At 37.4% G+C, this 24,660-nt stretch overlaps 1 protein-coding gene across 1 annotated transcript in view; it reads right to left on the reverse strand.

The window, feature by feature from the left end:
- Window positions 1–500: 500 nt before the first annotated feature.
- The window catches only part of LOC114881348, a 42,967-nt gene continuing 18,807 nt past the window's right edge, over window positions 501–24,660 (reverse strand). Inside the window, exons 2-3 of the mRNA XM_046288472.1 lie at window positions 791–951; window positions 501–715 (exon numbers count right to left, since the gene is read on the reverse strand). Of these exons, the coding sequence (XP_046144428.1) occupies window positions 653–715; window positions 791–951 (224 nt within the window). The 3' untranslated portion in view covers window positions 501–652. The remainder of the gene's footprint in view (window positions 716–790; window positions 952–24,660) is intronic.

Here is a 24,660-nt window from a genome sequence, read left to right on the forward strand (position 1 = left end):
TAAATATGTTAAACAAAAATCATGTTATCCAGTACTGTAGAAGTACAGTGTTGTACAAAGATTTTCTCAATTTTCTTATCGTGTTAGAGCGAAACAGTGCTATAGGTTGCAGTGCTATACGAGGGTTCCCGCAATTTATCCTATCGTGTTAGAGCGAAACCGTGTTATAGGATGCCGTGTTGTAGGAGGGTTACCTGTACAGTATTGCCTCGAAATAAGCAACTCGCTATCCTCTCTTCTTTGTTTGAAGTCGCCCGCAGAGCGAGTCGCTTAATGTCAGAATGAGAAAAGAAATCATCTTCCATCCTTTTTAAAAAAACAAATTCGCATGTTCGGCCGATTACTTTATACTGTGCCGCTCGGTTCCGATTCGAAAACAAAATCAAGCCGAATAGCATACCTGCTCCGTAATAAGCAACTGTTCGGTCCCGAGCGAGTTGCTTATTTCGAGGCAATACTGTATATAAAAGTGTGAATAAAAAATTCATGTGCAATATAAATATTTCTAAAGAAATTTTATATTCTTCTTTACAATAAAATAATTACAATGACAGGTATAACATTTGCACTATAATTTTTAATTGTAAAAGAACAGATACAATATTTATTAGATGCTACTGCGTTCTGTTTAAATATGTACCTTAATAAAACATTATTCTTTTGGCTTTGGTTTTGGTGGAGCAAAATTAAGCCACAGTGTTCCATTCCATCTGCCCTGAAAGTTTAAGTACTGTTAGAAATCATTTAAATCAAAATTTAAAATTCAAAATTACTTTATAGTCATACGTACAATTGCTATTGTAACAAGTAGTGAAGTAATACCAAGTGCTAATACCAAATTATATTTTCTATTAGCTTTACTATATGCTTCTTGCCATGAACCTGATGGTACAATTACTTCATCCATGTGTGGAGGTCTGACATCATGAGGCACATGATATGAACGGGCACCTTCGATAATAATTTGTTACTAATTAATTTTAACAAACACAAACACATGCACATGGCTAAATTGTTATAAAGAAAGAAAAGGTAAACGGTAATTATCGATATCACGTCAACCTCGCCGATTTCGTTTATTTTTTAATATATCGTTGACATGATGATTCTGAACACCCTTTTCCTATATACATAACCAGCACTCGGCTTTAATTTTCGAGATATTTGCAAAAGAAAGTTGCTACTATTACAGTGAATTCTGCGAAAAGCCTACATGTCTGTGGCGGTGTGTGCGTCAGTATGGGATGGCTAGTTTCTGTAAACACAGTATACCATAAAGCAGTATACAGAACGGGTGGAACTTAAAAATCCAATATTAATTTAACTTAACCTAACTGAACCTAATATAATACAAAATTAGATCAAACTTCGTTTTAGGAGACCAAAAATTAACGCTTCCAAAATATGTAGTTTTGTAGTTTTTGACCTAAAACATTCGAAAATACAAGTTACAAGTCCAGGGAACCAATGGTTTAAAAAATACAATTATATAAAAATGTACATATTTAGTAATGTTTGACAAGTTAGTACGACGCCATATTGTTTCTACACATTCTCTGATTGGTTCGTTAAAATGACTGTAACTTCCGTTTACCTTATTTAAAAACATACTGCTCCTTGATTGCTGTGATCAAGGAATCCATAAAATATATTTGATTAATTTTACAAAATCTACGCCACAAAAATTCACATAGGCGATCGGCAAAGTCTTCGTCGTGGAAGCGACTCCTTCCACGCATCCAATCTTTTGCCGATCGCCAGTAAGATTCGATTTTTTGCGTGTGGGTTCCATCTTGAGCTATAATTAAAGATTGTACAAATGTAATATCACAACAATGTGACCGGCCGCCGTGCGGCGGCCGGACATTTTGGTGGCCTGACCAAGCCGACAGGAAATAGCCAACATATTTATTTACCAACAAATTCGACGTTGTAGAATCTTATGGATGTGTCCTTCAGCAGCGAGACCCACGTAACTTTTAAATGAGTCGGTATGAACAGATTTCGAAAAGTTACTGTTTCGAATTTATGTGCGAACCAATCAGAAGATGGGTAGAGGCAATATGGCGTCGTACTAAGTACGCTAAACACACTTTTTTCACACAATTGTATTTTTCAAACCATTGGTTTCTTGGACTTTTAACTTGCATTTTCGAATGTTTCAGGTCAAAAACTATAAGATTTGATACTTTTTATTCAGAAAAAGGTGGTTGGTCCCCTAAGACGAAGAGCAGCCCAAAATTAAATTAGTGAATTAGATTAGGTTAGGTTAGATTAATATTCCGGCCACCGTGAGGCGGCCAGCCAGGCAATTCAAAATTCAAAATCATTGAAATCAATCAAATTCGATTTGTTTAGTTCACCCGTTATACTCCTTAGGTTTCGATCGCCACAATCTGGTTACAGAAAGAGGAGATAAGTGATGGTTCTGTAGGGGCCTTCACGAGTGAGGATAAATTAGGCCTCTACCATATCATCAATAGTTACACAGAATGGTAAATTAATAATTCTTTATCTATAATGCACGTGAAACAAGTCCTTTTATTATCTCTAATAAGTCATTCACCGAACTGATGCTAACACTAAACTCTTATAACTAATTAACCGAGTTTATAAATATGTATTAATATAAAATTATAAAAATATAAAAATATGTAAGTATTCTCTATACAAGCGTCTCCAACCAACCGCTTCGAGGTTTAAGGACAGAATGACCCACGCCAACGCTTGACGTGGAGGAGGAAAAACATTTTCCCGCTTTTCCTAACTATAGGGTGCGCTCGTGTAGTCGGAAATGAACTCTCCGACAAGACGGCTCACCGAACGTAGGTGCCGCCACAGTTCCGTGCTGATCAGGCCCTCTAAACTCCATTCTTGTGAATTTGAAGCAAATTTTAACTCTGCGCCGGAATTCCAAGCGGCGCTGATGTCGCTTTTCTACATACATACCTTGTATCACTGATTTTAACATATACAACTAAAGATATCGTGACGTCATGTAACCGCGAAAGGGTCTAGCCGTATAAGCATAGTGAATCGGCCCCAGCAACACTTTCGGTTGATATTTATACCACATAATGCTTTTTGCCTAAACAACAATTGTATGCAATTTCAACCCCCTACCCCCTCTGATAAGGGAGATATGAGGGTAAAACCGAAAACCTTTATCATTTTTTTTCTCGGAAACTATTTAAGATATATGATCACATTAAAGTGCAAATAGTAGGTATTCATTAGCTGTATATCATATTTTTTTTCAAAATTTTTATTCGATGATTAAGGGTTGAAAATTAATAAATAAATTTTTGAAAATGATTTTTATAAACAATCCCTTGGATGACACCCACCGAAAAAATTAAGAATAATCCTTTACTATTTAACTATTATCTGTAAAAATTTCAAGAGTGTCGGATTGGTACATCATAGTTAAAAAAAAATAAAACCAATGCAACGCCCTTTCATAAGGCAAAGCCGGCCTGAACGTTAGAGGCGCTCAACCTAACCGACCTACAGGGGAATACGTAGCGCCGACCCGCCACGTTTCTCGTACCAGAAACAGCTCTCAGAAAAGTATGAGTTTTTCTTTCCCTAAACTGTGTGTTACTTAACAGTCATTTATTTAAATAATATATTAACAATTTAAATTTTTTAATTAAGTTTTCTGGTCCTAACTTTTAACGTCCGTGTTTTCACGGTGTTTCTCGTTTTAAGTACGTGGGAGCCCTAAAAAGAGCTGATTATGTTGTACGTTACAAATGGCACCCTTTGATAAATGCAACTAAGGTGTTCCTCGTTTTAAATATATGGGAGCCCTGAAAAGGGCTGATTATTAAGCCCTAAAAAGAGCTGATTGTGTTATGTATTGTCAGGTTGAAGTATATGATTTGAAACAGAACACTCAAAAACTTTTTTTAAAAAAACACGCTTGTAAATAAGTTTTAATCTTCGTCGCTATTTTCATCAATAACTGGAATAATGTTAGTACATTTCCAGATAGTACTGGTACGCTATAATATAATTAACCCTTTTCAGGGCGACCATATACTTAAAACGAGGAAAACCTTAGTTACAACTATTCACAGGTACCAGCTACAATTTAATTAAAAGTAATACGTACGTGAAAAGGTAAAGACGGAAATAGTTATAGAAGTCTATGTTCTTTACAGCGTTGAATAGAATGATATTGCAGTTATACCTGTGATACCTTCTTCGACTATTAAAAGGACAACTAATGGCATCTAACACAGTGCCATTGTTCAAGACATGATATAAATCTGTGATTTAGGGCTCCCACATACTTAAAACGAGAAACACCGTAAAAACACGGACGTTAACAGTTAGGACCAGAAAACTTAATTAAAAAATTTTAATTGTTAATATATTATTTAAATAAATGACTGTTAACTAACACACAGTTTAGAGAAAGAAGAGCTCATACTTTTCTGAGAGCTGTTTCTGGTACGAGAAACGTGGCGGGTCGTCGTTACGTATTGCCCTGTAGGTCGGTTAGGTTTAGCGCCTCTAACGTTCAGGCCGGCTTTGCCTTGTGAAAGGGCGTTGCATTGGTTTTATTTTTTTTTAACTATGATGTACCAATCCGACACTCTTGAAATTTTTACAGATAATAGTTAAATAGTAAAGGATTATTCTTAATTTTTTCGGTGGGTGTCATCCAAGAGATTGTTTATAAAAATCATTTTCAAAAATTTATTTATTAATTTTCAACCCTTAATCATCGAATAAAAATTTTGAAAAAAAATATGATATACAGCTAATGAATACCTACTATTTGCACTTTAATGTGATCATATATCTTAAATAGTTTCCGAGAAAAAAAATGATAAAGGTTTTCGGTTTTACCCTCATATCTCCCTTATCAGAGGGGGTAGGGGGTTGAAATTGCATACAATTGTTGTTTAGGCAAAAAGCATTATGTGGTATAAATATCAACCGAAAGTGTTGCTGGGGCCGACTCACTATGCTTATACGGCTAGACCCTTTCTCGCCGCGTTATTCAACTGTTTCAAAATGAAAAGAATTAAAGAAATATGGCGCAGATGATGACAGCGTGAGTGACTGAATTTCCAGGTTCGTAAATTCCATTATTATAATTATTACTATTATTATTATTACTGTTATTATTATTATTGCTATTATTATTACTATTATTATTATTTAAAAAGATATTTTTTTAAGTTTTTTTAGGTTTTCAGGTTTTTCAATAACTTCTGCTAATAAGATGCAGCAACAGGAGGAGAAGATAGAAATTAAGTACAGAATTTTCTAAAATTGTTACTGAAAACATTAACTGTTTACATTGCTGTTTTAGTAATATATTTAATTTTAATTATTAAAATGTATCTTTAAAGAAAGAGGAAGAAAATATGCAGCATCAGAGGGTGTACTAACGAAAACAGCAGGATGTTCTCCTTCCCCTAGAAGAGAAAGGATAAGAAGAGGATGGAAATGGGTGGAAGTATGTGACAACACAAATTTTTCAGTGTTTCCACCCAAAAACTGAAATTCTGGGTGATCTGTAGCAGCTACTTTGAAGAAAAATACTTCATGAAGAAAAAATTAATATCAGCAGTTCCAACACTGAATTTACTTGGTAATAACTCTTATATAATTTTTATAGTATATATAAATTGTTAATGAAAATATTTATTACACAGTGTCAGAAGCAGCCTCTACTAAAATAGAGCAACAGGACACCTGCGCACAAATAAAAAGAAGAAGAAGAAGAAGAATGCACACTGGTGGAATTAATTCTGGACACTTTGCATAAAAATATTCTTTATTTCATATCTGTGCAGTAAATGTATATTCTGCTATGCTAAATTGATACCGTAATATTTTGTATAATGTTTTGTAACCTGGTGTCACGTGTGCTCCCCCGTTACAATCGCCGGGCTCTTTCATTCCTCAATCCCACGTAATCATACCCCTTCCCTCACCTTCTCCCTCTTTTCCCACCCGCCGGTACCAGGCCGATGGAGGCGATGGAAGGACACACCGAAGCTACCACCCCCGTCTTCGTGGGAAGAGCCCCGAGGCCGACGACAGCCAAAATGCCCTCGCAAAGGAAGGAACAACGATGGACCACAACGTCCACCAAAGACAGCCCAGGGAACAACCCGAAAAGGATCCCCCTGGAGCCACCTGTCGTCGAGCCCGAAGACCATCACCAGCGAGCCTCCGTCAGCCCCATCAATCCCCGTTACCGGCCCATCGATCATCGATTAACCCTGCGACTCGGAAGATGGCCCAATTTCCCTTACCCCATCCCCTCCCCAAAAATTCCCTGTGACGACGAGCCGACAATTAGTGTTTAGCGTTTAGAGTATACCGAGCGAATAGACAGATTTCAGAAAGCGATTCAGAGCATTGTAGAGAAGCGATTTTGCGTGAGATTTGCGGAGTGTGTATCTGTGGCGTGGCCAACACTGCACTGGTGAGTCCCTTCGAATATTATTGTGTATAATTCTGAGTCTGATAACGGCAACTTCCGCGTCCGCGTATTGTACTTCCGCGTTATCGTGCACGCGACACCCTTTTCCTCCCCTTACAGTTTCCCTTCTGAATCCTTCCCTCGATCGCGTAACGCCACGAACCTCTTCCTGTCAACCCTTTTCCCAACCCTGAGATTTCCGTTCCCGCGACTATCCTCCCTGCGTACTCCCCCGCGTAATTGGTGTGACGGCAGACCACGGTCGAGCCGCGTATCCCGGCCCCTGTGAAGTTCCCGATACCTACCTGAACCTGGCATCCGACGTTGAAAAAATCAATTTTTTCCAATTGCATTGTATTCTCCTTCGTTTGTACCCGTTTGTACCACTTTTCTTTTCGTTTGTACCCTAAGGGGTGAAAAGATATGAGGAGGTGAAAATAGCCTAGCACCCCACTTTAACATTTTTCAAATCTTTTTACGGGTGCTGTTTCTTAATCGTTTGTACCCGTTTGTACCACCTTCAGTTTCGTTTGTACCCCAAGGGGTTCGTTTGTACCGCTTTTTGAAAAAACCCCCAAGAGGTAACTTCGCCATTTTTGAAGATTTTTCAAATCTTTTTACGGGTGCTGTTTCCTAATCGTTTGTACCACCTTCATTTTCGTTTGTACCCTAAGGGGTTCGTTTGTACCGACTTTTGAAGAAAGCACCAAGGGGCAACTGGGCCATTTTTGTATATTTTTTATATTAATGACATAAAGACTATAAATATTGCGTAACTAGTATTACTAACTTCAAATCTACGATCTACTGTATTTCATCGTCTATGCGTTGGTCGGAAACTCTATAGTGGCTCGTTAAAAGAAAGGAACTATTTGTGATGATTGAGATCTCTCATGTGCTGAATAACAGAAAATAACGCAAAACTGTTTCCACCTCCATAACATGGACGATGGCAGATAAAAGAAAATACGTGTGGAATATTTTTATAAATCCTATATTTCCCCAAAGTCTCATCAAAATAAGCGTGTTACACTTCGCTACGTTTCATTGTATGTGCTGTTGAGTCGCGAAAATAATTCTTTGTTGGAAACAGTAATGTTTTTCTCGGTAATTATTTAAATTATGGACGGCGGAATCAAATTTGATGATAAGTGAATAAGTCTTCTCAGATTTTTAACCCACTTGCAGCCATCTGATTAAAAAAATTTTACACCCAGAGTTGCAGTGTATGAAGTGCACAATAGATATCAGTAACAAAAACTTTGAAAATAGTTTGCTTTTATGGCGAAGTCGGGGTCACCTTGGGTTTTGTAAATAGGACCATATATTTTTCATGTTTACTATATTTAGAGGACATCGAGACGAATTCAAAACACATATTACATAATATTTTTACTAACATATTACCTGATTTACAGAAGTGTAAATGTGAAATATTTAGATTTGTAGCTGCAAGTAGGTAAGAAATCGTGAGTAACGTTACAGGTAACACCCTGTATAGTGATCAATATTATCGACAACCTTGATCATTCATTATCGACAATCTGGAACAAGTAGTCATTAGAAAATATTTAAAGGTACTTAATATTTAGAACGAATATACGCGTCAATGCTTAAACAATTAGAAAACAGCACCCACAAGGAGATTTGAAAAATCTTAAAAAATGGCGAAGTTACCTCTTGGAGGTTTTTTCAAAAAGCGGTACAAACGAACCCCTTGGGGTACAAACGAAAGTAAAGATGGTACAAACGGGTAGAAACGATTAGGAAACAGCACCCGCTTTCAGATTTCGAATATCTTAAAAAATGACGAAGTTACCCCTTGCAGGTTTTTTCAAAAGACGGTACAAACGAACCCCTTGGGGTACAAACAAAAGTGAAGGTGGTACACACAGGTACAAACGATTAGGAAACAGCACCCGTAAAAAGATTTGAAAAATCTTCAAAAATGGCGAAGTTACCCCTTGCGAGTTTTTTGAATAGTCGGTACAAACGAACCCCTTGGGGTACAAACGAAACTGAAGGTGGTACAAACGGGTACAAACGATTAAGAAACAGCACCCGTAAAAAGATTTGAAAAATGTTAAAGTGGGGTGCTAGGCTATTTTCACCCCCTCATATCTTTTCACCCCTTAGGGTACAAACGAAAAGAAAAGTGGTACAAACCGGTACAAACGAAGGAGAATACAATGCAATTGGAAAAAATTGATTTTTTCAAAGTCGGGTGCCAGGTTCAGGTATGTGTTCCCGATTTTCCCTCTTTCCTTTTTATTGCCATGAAACGTGGCTGGCGGCTAACGAATTTGGAGATTTTTCTGCGTATAGCGATTATAGAGTGCGATTCGGGTCACAGTTTATATTTAATATTTTCACATGATTTGGTATGTATATGTTTTAAAATTTTAATTCAAAAAAATCTAAACCGTGTTATTTTTGTTTTTGCACCTGGCAACACGAAACGACGCATGATGTGAAATAGCCGATCACAGGATGAAAGGATATTGAACGAAATATTAATTTTTTTCTACCTCCTTTGATGTTGTGAAATTGTCATTTTTATTGTATTGTTGCGTGGCCGAAGGCTAGGCAGCATGTGTAGATAGCGGAGGCTTTCGGATGAGAGGCCGCGTAACTTATATTATTTATGGTCAATACAACCGTTAGGTTATATATGTGGCTGTTACAGTTGTTCTTGGCGCGAATATAGGTGTGTTTTGTATATTACCTATTTCCGCTGATGCTCGGTTTTGACGCACTGGCAATGCGGAGGTGTTGTGTGTGTGGTTCATTTGAATGCCAAATAGAAACACTGATTCGACTCGCGGATTCTATAAGGTTAACTTTGCTCGAAGGGGACTTCAACTCGATCACACTAAACAGCAACCAGCTCACGTCATACCAAAACAATCATACTGGCACAAGAAAATGCACAAAAAATAGATTCTTCACACGGTGCTGAGAATGTATTGCGAGTCCAAAGGTCAACAGCAAGATTCCAGTCGCAGTCAGGACGAGCACCACATACAAGCTCCAGCTGTCAACGTAGTCACAATCGTCAGGCCCACAACCGTTCAGGGCACCACCCAGCAACATCTAACAAAGTCTGTGGCAGATGTGGTCAACATCATCGTTACAAATGTCCAGCTGCTGAAGTCAAGTGCGGGGCATACAATAAAAAAAGTCATTTTGCAAAGTACTGTTTTACAAACCAAAATGCCATTCGGAGTCTGGGATCAGGAGAAAAGGCCACGACAACCCAGTCTACTGAAGATTTCTTCATTGGGACAGTATCAGGACAAGATGACCAGGAATCTACGAAGTCTTGGTATTTCAGTGTCTGGATTAACAACATTGAAGTGAAATGCATGCTGGGCTCCGGGGCAAACATAAATACAATGACCTTATCAACATTTAATAGGTTAAGTCTACCAGAATCATATGTCCAGAACAGTAGTGCAAGGGTTTGTAGTTTTGGGGACAACATAATACCCATAATAGTTCAATGCAATGTGGAATGTCGTTTCAAGGGTTCAGTGCAATCCATACAGTTTTTAATAACAGATATTAATTGTGCCACAATCTTAGGTTTATCAACATGAGTGGAAAATGGAATTATAAAAATAGTTCTAGAGATAAACAGTAATAATAATTGTAGGCAGATAATGGAAGAATTTAAAGATGTATTTCAGAGTCTTGGCTGTCTGCCACCCATTTGTCACTTGACATTGCAGCTGAATGTCGTGCCCTGTGTCGATCCACCTAGGAAGGTTCCATTTGCGTTGTACGAAAGGCTGAAGGAGGAGCTGAATCGCATGACAGAGATGAAGGTCATTGAGAAAGTTACCTAGCCTACTGAGTGGGTAAATTAGGTTGTTATCACTGTTAAAAAGTCTGGTCAGTTTAGGGTTTGCTTGGACCCTAGAAATTTAAATAAGAACATAATCAGGGCACACTATCCTTTAAAGACTATACATGAAATTCGTTCCAAGCTTAATGGTTCTGCATGGTTTTCATACCTTGATGCTTTCTCCGGATTTTGGATGATAAGACTTGATGATGAGAATTCAGACTTATGTACATTTCAAACGCCATTCAGCCGACATAGATATTTAAGGTTGCCATATGGCATTAACGCTTCGTCAGAGATTTTCCACAGAATAATAACAGATACCTTTAGTGATTTAGAGGGTGTTATAATATTTGTGGACGACATATTAGTATATGGAGAAACGAAAGAGATTCACAATAGAAATTTATATAAAGTCATGGAAAGGGCCAGGAAAGTCAATCTTAAACTAAACAGATCCAAATACAAGTTTCCGGTCCAAGAAGTAAGCTTTTCAGGTTATGTGTTCAGCAAGCAAGGTGTAGTAGACCAAGAAAAGGTCAGAGTCATAGTAAATATGCCCTCGCTAACTAATATAAAAGAATTACAAAAAATTCTAGACCTGATAAACTATTTAGGTCCTTTCATTAAAAATTTGTCAGAAAAAACCAGCATTTTAAGAAATCTTTTGAAAAAAGACTCAACCTGGCTATGGAATGAAAATTATGAGAAATATCTGGCGTCTCTCAAAGAGACAGTTACAAAAGCACCAGTTCTAGCACATTATAACCCCAAGATACCCATGGTTCTATCGGTAGATTCATCAAAGTCGGCAATAGGCGCGGTGATCATGCAAAACCAGTAGGCCAGTAACGTAGGCCAATAGCCTAGAGTTCAAAAACACTCACTATCACTCAAGAGAGGTATGCGCAGATAGAAAAAGAGCTGTTTGCAATACAATTTGGGTGTGACAAATTTCACCAATATACAGGGGGTAAATATTTAGAATAAGGGAGCCACCTCCGATTTTTATCACCTTGAAATATGTTGTCAAAGTCGTCATTCTGAACAACTTTTTCCTATACATATAATAGTCGGACTCTTTTAGTTTTCGAGATATTTGAAAGAATAACGCGCTTTACTATCAATATTTCCAAGAGTGAATAAATTGCAACTAGGATCCCCTCTAGTGTTTTGGGGGGCTTCGCCCCCCAAACACTCCCGCCCCCACGACGACAATAATCCCAAACCCCTTTGGGACGAACTTAAGTACTTCAAAAACACATGTGGGGATTAATGAACGGATAGTATACAGGGTGAGGAAAAAGTCCGGGACCGGTGAAATATCTCGAAAACAAGACATTTTAGGAAAAAATATTTAATACATAAATTGTAGGGTGTCAATAGATGCATCAAACGGTGGTACGTACTTGACCTTGAGCGTAAGTATGGAGGAGCTATCCAGATCAAGTTAAAAATTTTTAATGGAAACATCCACTTTTTATTTAATATTCTTGTAGCTGACATCGAGAGCTTTTCAAAACACTTCCATGAGCTTCTTTCGGTTGAGTACTTTTCGAGATATGAGTCGATAAATTTCAAGTACCGTCGACATTAGTAGTACAGTCTAATGCTAAATGTCAAGTTCACTGATAACTTTGGACATTGAGTCAACGACTTTAGTAAGAAACATAAATAAGATATATGTATATATACACACAAGGCACTCTATTGAACGCAAAATGCTTGTCGAAAATTTATGTAGCCTTAAGATAACTATTTTCTCAAATATCTCGAAAACTAAAAGAGTCCGACTAATATATATATAAGAAAAAGTTGTTCAGAATAACGCCCTTGACAACATATTTCAAGGTGATCGAAATCGGAGGTGGCTCCCTTATTCTAACTAAATATTTACCACATAAACTCTAATGTTTACTTGCTGGGCCGTTGATTTGTTTGTTGGCTCATGTCGAAACTGTAATATCAGTGAACGACACCAGATAATTATGATTTCATATTTTCGTTTATAACGTTTTAATGAAGCATTTAAGAGCCTATATTTATATGACATTTTTGTCTTATTTTTGCTTGTAGAATATATTGGTAAAGTTTGGCGGGAAAAAAGTGGGACACCCTGTATATATGGTAACAGGGTTACGGTCCACATAGACCATAAGCCTCTAATCTGTTCAATAAGTCACTGCATGATGTCCCAATCCGTCTACAAAGAATGATGTTATCGCTTCAAAAATATGACTTAAATGTAATACATGTCCCGGGCAAGGAGATGTATATATCCCACAAAAAGTACATTACATGTAAAAAAAGGTAACGCCAAGTAGATTAGGCACTATATGGTACATATTTTGTGAATTTTCTAAAAAAGTAATGGATATCATGCAAAACCAGCCAAGTATTGAGTTATATATATTTTTCAAAATATTTATACTTGGCGTTTGGCTGCCTCGTTGCGATTCAACAAAATTTGTTGAACCATGACCAGAGCGCCCTGCATTAAGCCGGGTATCCACCGGTATCAAACGCCCGTATCGTATCACCGTTCCGAACCCTTTTGAATAGGCAGACGTTGCCTCGTTGCATGCCACGGCGTGCAACGGCTCGGCCAATAGTTCTTCGTTTCTTGAAAGAAACTCCTATAGGTGAGAAGTTTCGATTTGCTGCATGCTGTTTCTTTACTGTAGGAGTCCGTCGCTTACAATTAGTACTGTACAACTTTTATTACATCTGCAATACGAATTTCAACCAATAGAGGAAGTGGAAGTTTCTACACCGAAACCCCCACCACGATTAGGAAGTTATATATTTCTCATCAATACGGAAAAAGATCAATGTTGTTTCGACAACAGCAGTAGAAGCATTTGCTAGTTTCAACAGATTTATTCGATTTTACTAAGTTATAGCACAATGAATTTGCGAGCACAAGAGAATCACACTGTAGGAAATACTATTATAAATAAGAATTGTCCAAACCATATCGTGTTTGGTATCATTTTAATCAGAAAAACGTCACAAATATCTTGGTAACAGTTTTATAAGAAAAACATGAAACATAACAAAGTTCAGTCGTTGCATTAGTATTATCTCACTGATATATCCGATTCCAAATCATATTACAGTAAAACCTGGATAAATGCAACCAACATTGGGACCCAGTGGTTGCATTTATCCAAACGAGGTGTCGATTCTGGGTATTTAATGTTGCATTTATCCAAGCGAGGAGTCGATTCTGGGTATTTAATGTTGCATTTATCCAAGCGAGGTGTCGATTCTGCGTCTGTACACATGTTTTCTATTCAGCCGACATGCCGACTCTGTGTCCGTATACATGTTTTGTATTCAGCCGACATGCCGATTCTGTGTCCGTACACATCTTTTGTATTCAGCCAACATCATCTATATTCAGTCGTGGTGTCAATTCTATGTTGTTTATTCGATTACTATTGTTTATAAATATAATTCAAACTATATCGTGTTTGGTGTCATTTTAATCAGAAAAATCTCACAAATGCGTTAGTAGAAGTTTAATTAAGAAAAAGTTAAAAATAAAAAAGTTTTATCGTTCAATTAGTATTAGTCACATCGATATTACGGTCGGATCATATTACACGGTTTCCTCGCCGAGCGGCTCGGTTCGGCTTAGGGGGATCCCCCCAAGTGGAGGGGATAGCGATGTTGCACTTATCCAAGCATTCTTTCGTTGCATTTATCCAGGTTTTACTGTATCTCGTGCCTCAAGTGTCATGTTTCCACTTGACATAGCATTTCGGGCCTTCGCCTGGGTATGTTGTTTTTACGTTTCAAGTGGTCTCCGAACCTATGCTTTGAACGGCAAGAAACCGACAATTTTCGGATCGGCCCGTTCCTTCACCTCCGTATCACAGCCCAATAGAACTTTCGATACTCGGCAACGGAAAAATCTCTGGAAAATTAACATTGTCCTTTTTCAATAATCATACAGGTGATTATTAACATTGCTCTTTTATGTACAGCGTATCACCGAAGATAATTGATCTGTTTAAATGTATTTAGACGATAAAATTTATCTAAATTAAATTAGATTAAGTGCATAAATAATTTCATCGATTTTGAAATGAATCCAATAATACTGCAAGATTTCAGACAAATTGAAACCCAAGTGACGGCACGAAACGCTATGTCAAGTGAAAACGCATGAACCTTTCTTTCGATGGAACGGCAAAAAGAATCGACAAATTTTTCGGATGGGTCCGTTGCCTCCGTTCCTTTGGAACGGCTCGCAGCAAAACGAAACTCCTCGCCTGTAGTGGCCCAGTCCTATTGCCTAACCGTTTCTATCAAGAAACGAAGAAATGTTGTCCGAGCCGCAGCACGCCGTTGCATGCAACAAGGCAACGCCTGCCTGTTCATAAGGGTTCGGAACGGTGATACGATACGGGCGTTTGATACCGGTGGATACCCGGCTTTAGACCTTCCTCTTTCGAACAAACCATCACCCAGCCCCAAATCTTCTCATATAAGGACGAAAAGTGTATTCCCGTAAACCCCTTCTTAGGCCCATTTTTGCCGGTAATGTCACCTGTCTGCATTACCTGCGTCTACCCCCTTAACATGGGTATCGGTTTCTGTGACCATTCCTCAAGGACACCATCAATTTCTGATTTTATTCTATATAAACAGTCATAGTGACCACTGTGATCAGCTTGCAAAGAATGGTCAAAATTGATAATCCAGTTTTTGAGTTAAAAAGTCACAAAAAATGCCTATCAGTCGTTTAATAGAGGAGCTTCGCTCCAATAAAGTCGATAATGTATTCACAGGTTTTGAATAACGTACACTGAGTCCCATCGAAGTTGTCGCAGTGAAGTTGGCTACACATTCATTAACGCATTCATGCCGCGTCGGTGAGTGAATGCGTGGCCAACTTCACTGCGACAACTTCGATGGGACTCGGCGTACAACAAATTTTGTTGAATCGCAACGAGGCAGCCAAACGCTAAGTATAAATATTTTGAAAAATATATATAACTCAATACTTGGCTGGTTTTGCATGATATCCATTACTTTTTTAGAAAATTCACAAAATATGTACCATATAGTGCCTAATCTACTTGGCGTTACCTTTTTTTTGCATGTAATGTACTTTTTGTGGGATATCACGACGTTTTCAAGGCCACACTGAAATGCATTGTGTATTAGTGCAGAGGTGCTCCGCTCAAAATGCCTAAACTATAATACTTGGCGTTACCTTTTTTGTACATGTAATGTACTTTTTGTGGGTTAATATTTATTTTTTAAATTAATTTATATGTATGAAATGTAGTTAGAATTAATCTCTGGTGCATTGAGTGTCATGTATTTTTGTAGATATTGGATGGTTTCCTACGTTACTTCTTTCAAAGAACATCATGTATACATCTTTTGCACCTCTTGGCCACTGTTTCTTATATTGAATTGTGTCGTCATCAATGTATACGAACGTCATTTTTGAATGCTTTATATAGCATGTGTAATGTTTCTTGCCTTTACTATTACTATCAATATACAATACAGCGCTTGTTGCCCTATATGTATTTTGGGCAACGTGTGTACTTCCTATATGCGCTGCTGCAATGTTAGGTCTTTTAATGTTCACAATTTTACCATTTTTAATAATATCACTTTTTGAAAGTATACCCTTCTGTCCACAATGAGTACATACAGCATCATCCACTGTGTTCCATTCCGAATAGGTGTTAATGATATCCTGGAATGTTATTCTTTTTCCTTCCACCTGAGATAAGGGTAGTGTTAAAATTATATTGTCCTCTGTGTTAACAGACGTTTGATGACAGCATTTACAACGTATTGTGTGAGTTAACTCATGTTTCACAATCGCTCGGATATCAGTATAACTATTTATAATATGCAAGAAAAATTCAGATGCGTCCTGTGGAATTTCATGTACGAAAGTACCACCCGCATGTTGTCTAACAGCAAAAGAGTTAAGTATCTGTACATCAGTGCCTAGGTAAGCTTGGGCTACAGCTCTCATAGCATCTGAACTTTTACGTGTCAATAACTTTCGGCGCATACTATCACAACAAAGTATACATTGCAATATAACATTAGCATATACTACAGCTGTCTTTACGCTTAATCCCTAGCATTTGTGAATGGTGATTCCATAACTGAGAGATATTGGAAATTGATATCGAAGGAAATAAGCTTTATCCATTATTTCAAACTTGGAAGTAATTCTTTGTAACGAATGCACAGTACCCGTTGATAATCGAAACTGCACTGTGCTGATGTCTTCACTATCCGGTGCTCGTAAGAATCCAATAATTTCTCCAATAGTACCGTTTACGAGGCCCAATGTAACATCTATATTACGCCTTAACATCACCTTGGCACCAAGTTTGACAGTGATAATTCTATGTAAGCCAGCTGTTTGCGAATTATCCTCCTCGTATTTATCTAAGAGTTTGTGCACACGTTTCTTTAAATATTCAACACAATCAAGAGTGTCGCGTGATACTAGTTTCACTTCTGCGCTGTTAATTGTTGTAACGCGTAGGAAATATACAAATTGCGTCAAACGGCAATTTTGGACATAATTGCATAATTCATTTAATCTGTCTTCACTACATTCAGAGTGAAAAGGAATTGTCCTCGATTGTAGTGTGGCAATATCTTGTTCCGTAAAAACACCAAAACGAACTCTAGATAAAAGCTCGCGGTAAACATTGTCTTCTCTTTGCCGCATATTTATGCATAGTTCGTCATAGTGAAGTATGACGGTGTATGGGTCAGAATGCAATCGCCTGTCTCTACAGTTTCTATACACATATCGCGTCGACCAGAAACCAGTATACAGGTAAGTCTCGATTAATGCTAGTTCACATAGTGCGATATTCGGTTTAGTGCGAATTTTAAAATAAAATGATACCAGGTCGCATTTAATGTGAACAAAAATTCAGTTAATGCGAAGTTTGCGAGGCTTTTTTCGATTCAGACATGGATCGAAGCATGCAAGTTAACAGAGACTTTGATAAAATACTGCGGGTTTATCATCACATATACGGAGATATGAAAAAGCAGAAGAAAGTGCAATCAACACTGTTAAAATACTAAACATGTTTATGCTATTATAATTTAATAATGTACGTATGATAAGGACCAATTCCTATATTCCAAATATTCGAATAGTACGAATTCAAATAATGCGAACAATTTCTGGGAATTATTACTCGCACTAATCAAGACCTACCTGTACATATATAATAACTATTGTTATTGCAAACTTCGATTCTTTAGCGCTACTCTGCAAGGAATGTACCGATCACTATGATCGGAGACGGATCATAATCGGAGATATTTTCGCGATGATCCTAATTATAAAAATTTGTGGAATTTGTAATTGTTAATAACTATTGTTATAGCAAGAATCCTATTCGCTGGTGTTACTCTGCAAGGAATATACCGTTCGCGATGAAATATTTCCAATCTAATTGGAGATATTTTCGTGATGAGCTCGCTTCCAAAAATGTATGGAATTTATTATTGTTAATAACTATTGTTATAGCGAAAAGCTTATTTCTTGGTGTTACTTTGCAAGGAATGAACCAATCGCGATGAAATCGTTTGTAACGGACAAAGTGTTTAACGTGGGCCTTTTATAAAATGACCCGGTATTGTGTAGAAAAGACACTGTGCAAAATGTCCGTAACAAGGTTCGGTCAATCTATAAAATGTCCGATCATTATACAGAATATCTAGGGGGCGGTGATCAATCTATCGAAACGCTCTTGTTACATAGATGTGGTAGGTTAAATTATGCTACATACAGGGTGTCCCACCACATCTGTTATAAAGCTATAACTCCAAAACTATCGGCCGTAGCCAAAATTGTAAATATGGAAATTGCATGGTAAAATAGGGCGCATGTTTCAGCGTGAAGGAATTTTTGTTAACTTTGTTATTTTACGAGATATGATGGTCAAGTTTCGTTTTTCAAATGGAACCATATATTTTGTTTTGGTCTATTTGATAGTACTTTTCAAAACGAAGTCACTGACCTGTCATGTATACACCCGATTTTAACTAGTTTGCAAGATAAAACGTTTACAAATTTCCCGATTTTCAGTAGATACGTTTCGGTTTGAGTGGCAAGTCGTAAAAGTGGCCCTATTGTAGCGATCAGTGCCTCAGCGGGGGTCTACGCTAGGAACGGCAGACCCAAAGAATAAGAAACCGCAACAATAAGGCCGCTTTTACGACTTGTCACTCAAACCGAAACGTACTGAAAATCGGGAAATTTGTAAACGGTATATCTTGAAAACTAATTAAAATCGGGTGTATACATTAAAGCTTAATGAATTCGTCTTGAAAAGCACTATCACATGATGTGAAAAAAAATATATAGTTCCATTTAAAAAACGAAACTTGACCATCCTATCTTTTAAACTAACAATGTAAATAAATTTTCGTTCACGCCAAAACATGGGCCCTATTTTACCATGCAATTTCCATATTTACAATTTTGGCTGCGGCCGATAGTTTTGGAGTTATAGCTTTATAACAGATGTGGTGGGACACCCTGTATATAAATCCGGTTGCCGCGGCCGCAGCGCGCCGTAAGACGGCCGGCAACACTTTCCTAAGACAATAGTGTTGTTTAAATAATATCAAAAGCGATGCCGGCTGCTTCGCGGCGGCCGGATTTAGGTGTGTGGCCCATCCTAACCTATCACACCTATGTATGGTTTTAATAATAACAATAATAATAATAAGTTTAATGTCAACGAACCGTGGGTATTATATAAAATGTCCAGGCCATTTGTGAAATACCTGTCCATTATATACATTGCCCAGAAGAATGTGCAACCTACACAATGTCCGGTCATTTTACAAAATGCCCACGTTGAACAGATTGCCCGTAACACCTTTCACATCTAATAGGAGATATTTCTACGATGATCCCACTTGCAAACATTTGTGGTATTCGTTATTGTTAATAACTATTGTTGTTGTAATTATCCAATAAGAACGGTACACCACCTTACGGCATGCTACAAATACTGCTCGTTCTACTTAAAAGTGTGAAATAAAATAATTTTTAACAAAAAAAAACCCGACTTCGAAATGCACTAAAAGTGTAAAATAATTTCTATTTCATTTATACCAATATTCCATAGCTATTAATAATATCTACTTAATCGTTAAATAGGATACCAAATACATTTCAAAGTTTTCGGAGGCGGCGCAAAATTAAAAACTTTTCCTCTACTAGGAAGATCCTAACTCGTTCGTCGGCAACCTATGATAAATCACCCATTTGATAATTTCAAGTAAACAATATTCAACGGGAATCAACAAACCCATTGCGAATTAACTATACTGCAGTTCACGAGTGACTGCACTTAACTCGCGCAGCTAGTGACCTACTGAGGTCTAGGGAGATTTTTAATAGTGCGTGTGATTCCCCTTTACAGCTTGCTTCTTACTTTGCGTTCACATAATTTTTTTTTGCGACAAATAATAGGAATTTCATTGTATCATGAAACTTTACAATATCATCACCGGTTATCAGTTATCGTACGTCATATATTTCTGCCCACCATTTATATGATCGCAAAGTATAATAAGAAGCAAGCTGTAGAGGGGAATAACACACGTTATTAAAAATCTCTCTAGACCTAGTGAGCAGCGCGAGTTAAGTATGGTCTTTTGTGAACTGCAGTATAGTGCATGTACATCAGGAGTACTGCCAATTTCTCATACAATCGTTACAATTACAAATGTTTTCAGCCGGACCTATAATTTTTCTCTTACGACTTATTAATTACCAAGTTTGCCATATCGCAATCAAATCGTTATTGGCAGCATCGTTTGTTCGGGTATTTTTAATTTTGCGCCGCCTCCGAAAACTTTGAAATGTATTTGGTATCCTATTTAACGATTAAGTAGATATTATTAATAGCTATGGAATATTGGTATAAATGAAATAGAAATTATTTTACACTTTTTAGTGCATTTCGAAGTCGGATTTGTTTTTTGTTAAAAATTATTTTATTTCACACTTTTTAGTGGAACCAGCAGTATTTGTAGGATAGTGTAAGGTGATTTTAAATTTCTGTTGCTTAGCTAATAACCATAAACCGAAAAAAAATTGACCGAATTTAAGTTGTTAATAAACAACAGATTTCATAACTTTTTGCAAATGGGATCATCGCGGATATACCTCCTACTAAATGTGAAAGGTTTCATCGCTATCGGTACATTCCCTGCAGCATAAACGCCGGAAGATATAAATGAAGTATTACGTATTTTGCGATAAAAGTCATTAGGAATGAAAAAATACAAAATGTTTTTTTAACAGGACCAATCGGGAGACATACTGTACCAGACGCAAAAGGTTTCGTTCCGATTGGTCCATCCGTCTCGGAGTAATCGGCGAACATACATTTAGAAAAAAAATGTCATTAATAATGAAAAAACGCAAAATATTTTTTTTACAGAACCAATGGGGAGTTATACTGTATAAGACGGAAAAGGTTTCGTTCCGATTGGTCCATCCGTCTCGGCGTAATCGGTGAACATACATTAAAAACAAAAAAAAACATACACATCGAATTGAGCATCCTCCTCCTTTTCGAAGTCGGATAAAAAAGGGTGAAAACAGATGAATAGTTTAGTTTGAATGCAATCGTGTAGCCCATCAAACTTATTTATCGGCCGATACCGAATCGTTGTAATATGCGCACTTGCATACATCTTCATACTGATTAAGAACCCGACCAAACTATCGGCCGATAGAAAGTCTGCAGTCTGCGAGGGCTCTAAATGTGATTAATCCAGTGATTATGTATAATTGTCGGTTATTATATATAATCGCCATTAGATTTGGTAAACGTGATAAAGTATTGAATATTTATCAAATTAACCGGCGAGTTTATATAATTCCAAACTCGTAATGGCGAATATGATAAAAGTCTATAACTTTAACAAAATTCGTCCAGTTTGCGCAGCTGCTTGACTTCTATCATGACGTAGACAACAGATAACATATCCTGTTGCCTGATGCACTAGTCTGGGCATGCACTGACCTTAGAGGACCGTGATTTCAGTAGTATTTCCAAACTCGAGCCGGCTAGACGTTTTTTGCTGCTGTTGCGCATCCGTCTCGGAAATTTCCTTATATGGAGTTACAAACCCTTCTCAAAAATTTCCTTATATGGAATCGGATGTGCGCACCCGGCACCAACCGTCTTCTGGAAAATTCGAGACCAAAGAAAAGCAAGGGCGCGGTCCTACGGGGCACGTAGAGTCCGTCCCCACCACTCTTTTTATTCCAATTTTTGGGTATAAAAAGGGTGGCGGCAAAGGCACCATGAGTCTAGTTGAAGTCTAGAATCAGTTCGATACACGTCAGTACGTTTCTCTTACGGATAATCTCTGCAACGAGGAAACTCTGCGAGATCGGGTATTCAAGTCCATTTCAAGCACTCAGTAACTATACAGTACGTTGTCTGCTGTTAAGCATTATGTTGATCGTGTAGTCCGCCCCCGTTTGCTCGCGTTCGTGAAAACCGAGAAGGATTAAATTCTTGCTTCGCGGAATCGAAATTAAACTTTTTATTATTCAACGCATTTAAACTTGTAACTTAGAGTTTAATTCATTGAACACCGCGACAATTACACACAACAATTGTAAGGTCCCGGCATAGAGAATAAATTCATATTATTTTAACTTATCTACTATTGTCCAATTATATTGACTAGTCCAGAAACCTACTAAGGTGTACCTTTACCGCTCGAGGTACATCAATCAAGTTACGAAACATTTCCTGCGGCTCCCTACGTTAGCCATACGTAGGTTCGTCCTCACGTCTTCACCTTTCCTGTGGCTCCTTACGTTAGCCATACGTAAGTTCGTCCACTATAAACAACCTCCTGGTCAAGCCATTAACAAATACCATAACCGAGATTAAGCCCCGGCTACGCAGCCGCCCCCTCCTGCTCGTAACACTACCCTCTGGTATTTTATAAAATATTGAATGATGGCTGATATGCTTGAGCGTTTTAATTTCAAGTTATTTAATATTATGAAAACTAAGAAAAGAAACTGTGGTTTTCTGACGAAAGAAAGATCTTGCTAAAAAAAGTGAGTAATAGTAAAAACAAAAGTAGTGGGAAAAAACCAGAAGATTATCAAAGACTAAAAAGATACGACGTAATGAAAGTAGGCAATGTTGAAAAACTTATCTTCCCCATAAGTAAAGACACCTCCAATGTTAGATTTTACGTGTACTTCGAAGAAATTTTTACCATAATTCATGAGACACACTTATCAATAGGCCATGGTGGTAGAAACAGGTTGTTAAAAGAACTTCAAAAAAAGTACAAAAACATTACTACTGAAGAAGTGATGATTTATTTAAGTTTGTGTGAAAGTCAAAAACAATCAAAGATTCCCAAGAAAGGACTTGTTGTTAAGCCAATGGTCTTTCAAGAGATGAACTCAAGATGCCAGGTAGACCTAATTGACATGCAGTCGCAACCAGATAATGACTATAAATTTATATTGGTCTATCAAGACCACTTAACGAAGTTCGTACAGTTGCGTGCCCTAAAAAGCAAACGTGCAAACGAGGTTGCATATAACCTAATTGATATTTTTACTATATTTGGAGCCCCTAGTGTACTGCAAAGTGACAATGGCCGCGAGTTCAGTTACCAAATCGTAGAAGAAGCTTGTGCAATGTGGCCAGATCTGAAAATTGTGCACGGAAAACCTAGGCACAGCCAGACTCAAGGTTCGGTCGAGGGTGCAAACCAGGATATAGAAAATATGCTAAGTTCTTGGTTCGAAAGCAACCAAACCAGTAAATGGTCTGAAGGGTTACGCTTTGTACAACTTATGAAAAATAGGGCATATCATGAAGGCCTCAAATGTATTCCTTATGAAGCAATGTTTGGGACATCTGTAAAAGTAGGCTTGAAAACGTCTTCTCTCCCTAATGACGTTTTGAAACATCTTAGAACCGAAGAAAAGCTTCAGGCTTTAATCAAGACATTTAATAACGCTTCCATAAACAGCAATAGCGAAATAGAACATGATTCTGATGTGAATAATAACGATCGATCGCAAAATGTCTCCCCACCTGAAGTTAATTTTGAGATACAGAAAGAGGATGAAGCAGCGGTCCCTTTAATCCAGAAAGATATTTTAAGCAAGCAAGAACAAGTAAGAAAACGTAGGATGAGTGCTAAAGAAGGTTTAGGATCACAGGCAAAGGAAATGTTGAAAGCTTCAAATCTTAAATTTCCTCCTGATAAAGTTGGTGACACAGTGAAACTTCGAGTACCAGACGTTGACAGAGCAAGAAGTGATCCACGAAATTTATTAGCGGTGATATTGGAAGTTCAAAATGAAGAGTTTTATCAGTTAGGAACAAAACAAGGAAGACTTTCACAGTTGTATAGCAGAAATCAGTTCACAATTTGTGAAGAACAATTTATTTTGCTTGGCGATGTTACAGATCTAGCAATTTCACTTTGAGAATGTGTTAGAAAATCATCTCCTTCTGGAGATCAGGGATATCAGCGATGTGTTTGCAAGGGACAATCCAAGTCTAATAAGTGCAAATGTAAAAAATCTGGTAAACTCTGTAATTCTAAATGTCATAACAGTCTAATATGTCTAAATAAATAAACTTAAAATATTTAATAATTTGTACTAGTAGCAATAAACGTTATTTGAAAAAATGTTTGGTAATTATGTAGCAATATGGACCACCCTCCGATGACCTTGACTTTGACTTATGTTGTCAAGGTCACCCTCCTGACAATGAGTGATCTTCAGAAGGTTTCAGCCGTCGTCGCTCGGTTTTCATTAAAAAGTTATTAACCAAAAAAGATTTGTAAAAATTAAGGTGAAAATGTTCATTAAAACTCAATTAGAAGTGAATATTATTGATGTATTAGGTTAGGTTAGACGATATATTTAAATCCGGCCGCCGTAAAGCGGTCGGCAACGCTTTCGTTATTATTCAAACACCACTATTATTGTAGGAAAGCGTTTCCAGCCGCCTGATGGCGGCCGGATTTAAATATATAGCCTAACCTAACCTATCACATCTAAGTGTGGTTTTAACCTCTCGCGCCATACTGTCCAACGAAAAACTATCCTTCTGACTAGTAACTACTCAAAAAAATACGCTGTATTCTACTGGCTCAATCAGTCAAGATATTTATCACACTGGCCGTTACGAGTTGGGAATTATATACACTCGCCGGTTAATTTAATAAATATTCAATAATTTATCACATTTACCAAATTCAGGTGGTAATTATATATAATAACCGGCAATTATACATAATGACCAGTTTATTACAT

The sequence above is a fragment of the Osmia bicornis genome, chromosome 13, assembly GCF_907164935.1.
Source record: "Osmia bicornis bicornis chromosome 13, iOsmBic2.1, whole genome shotgun sequence".
Lineage (NCBI taxonomy): Eukaryota > Metazoa > Arthropoda > Insecta > Hymenoptera > Megachilidae > Osmia > Osmia bicornis.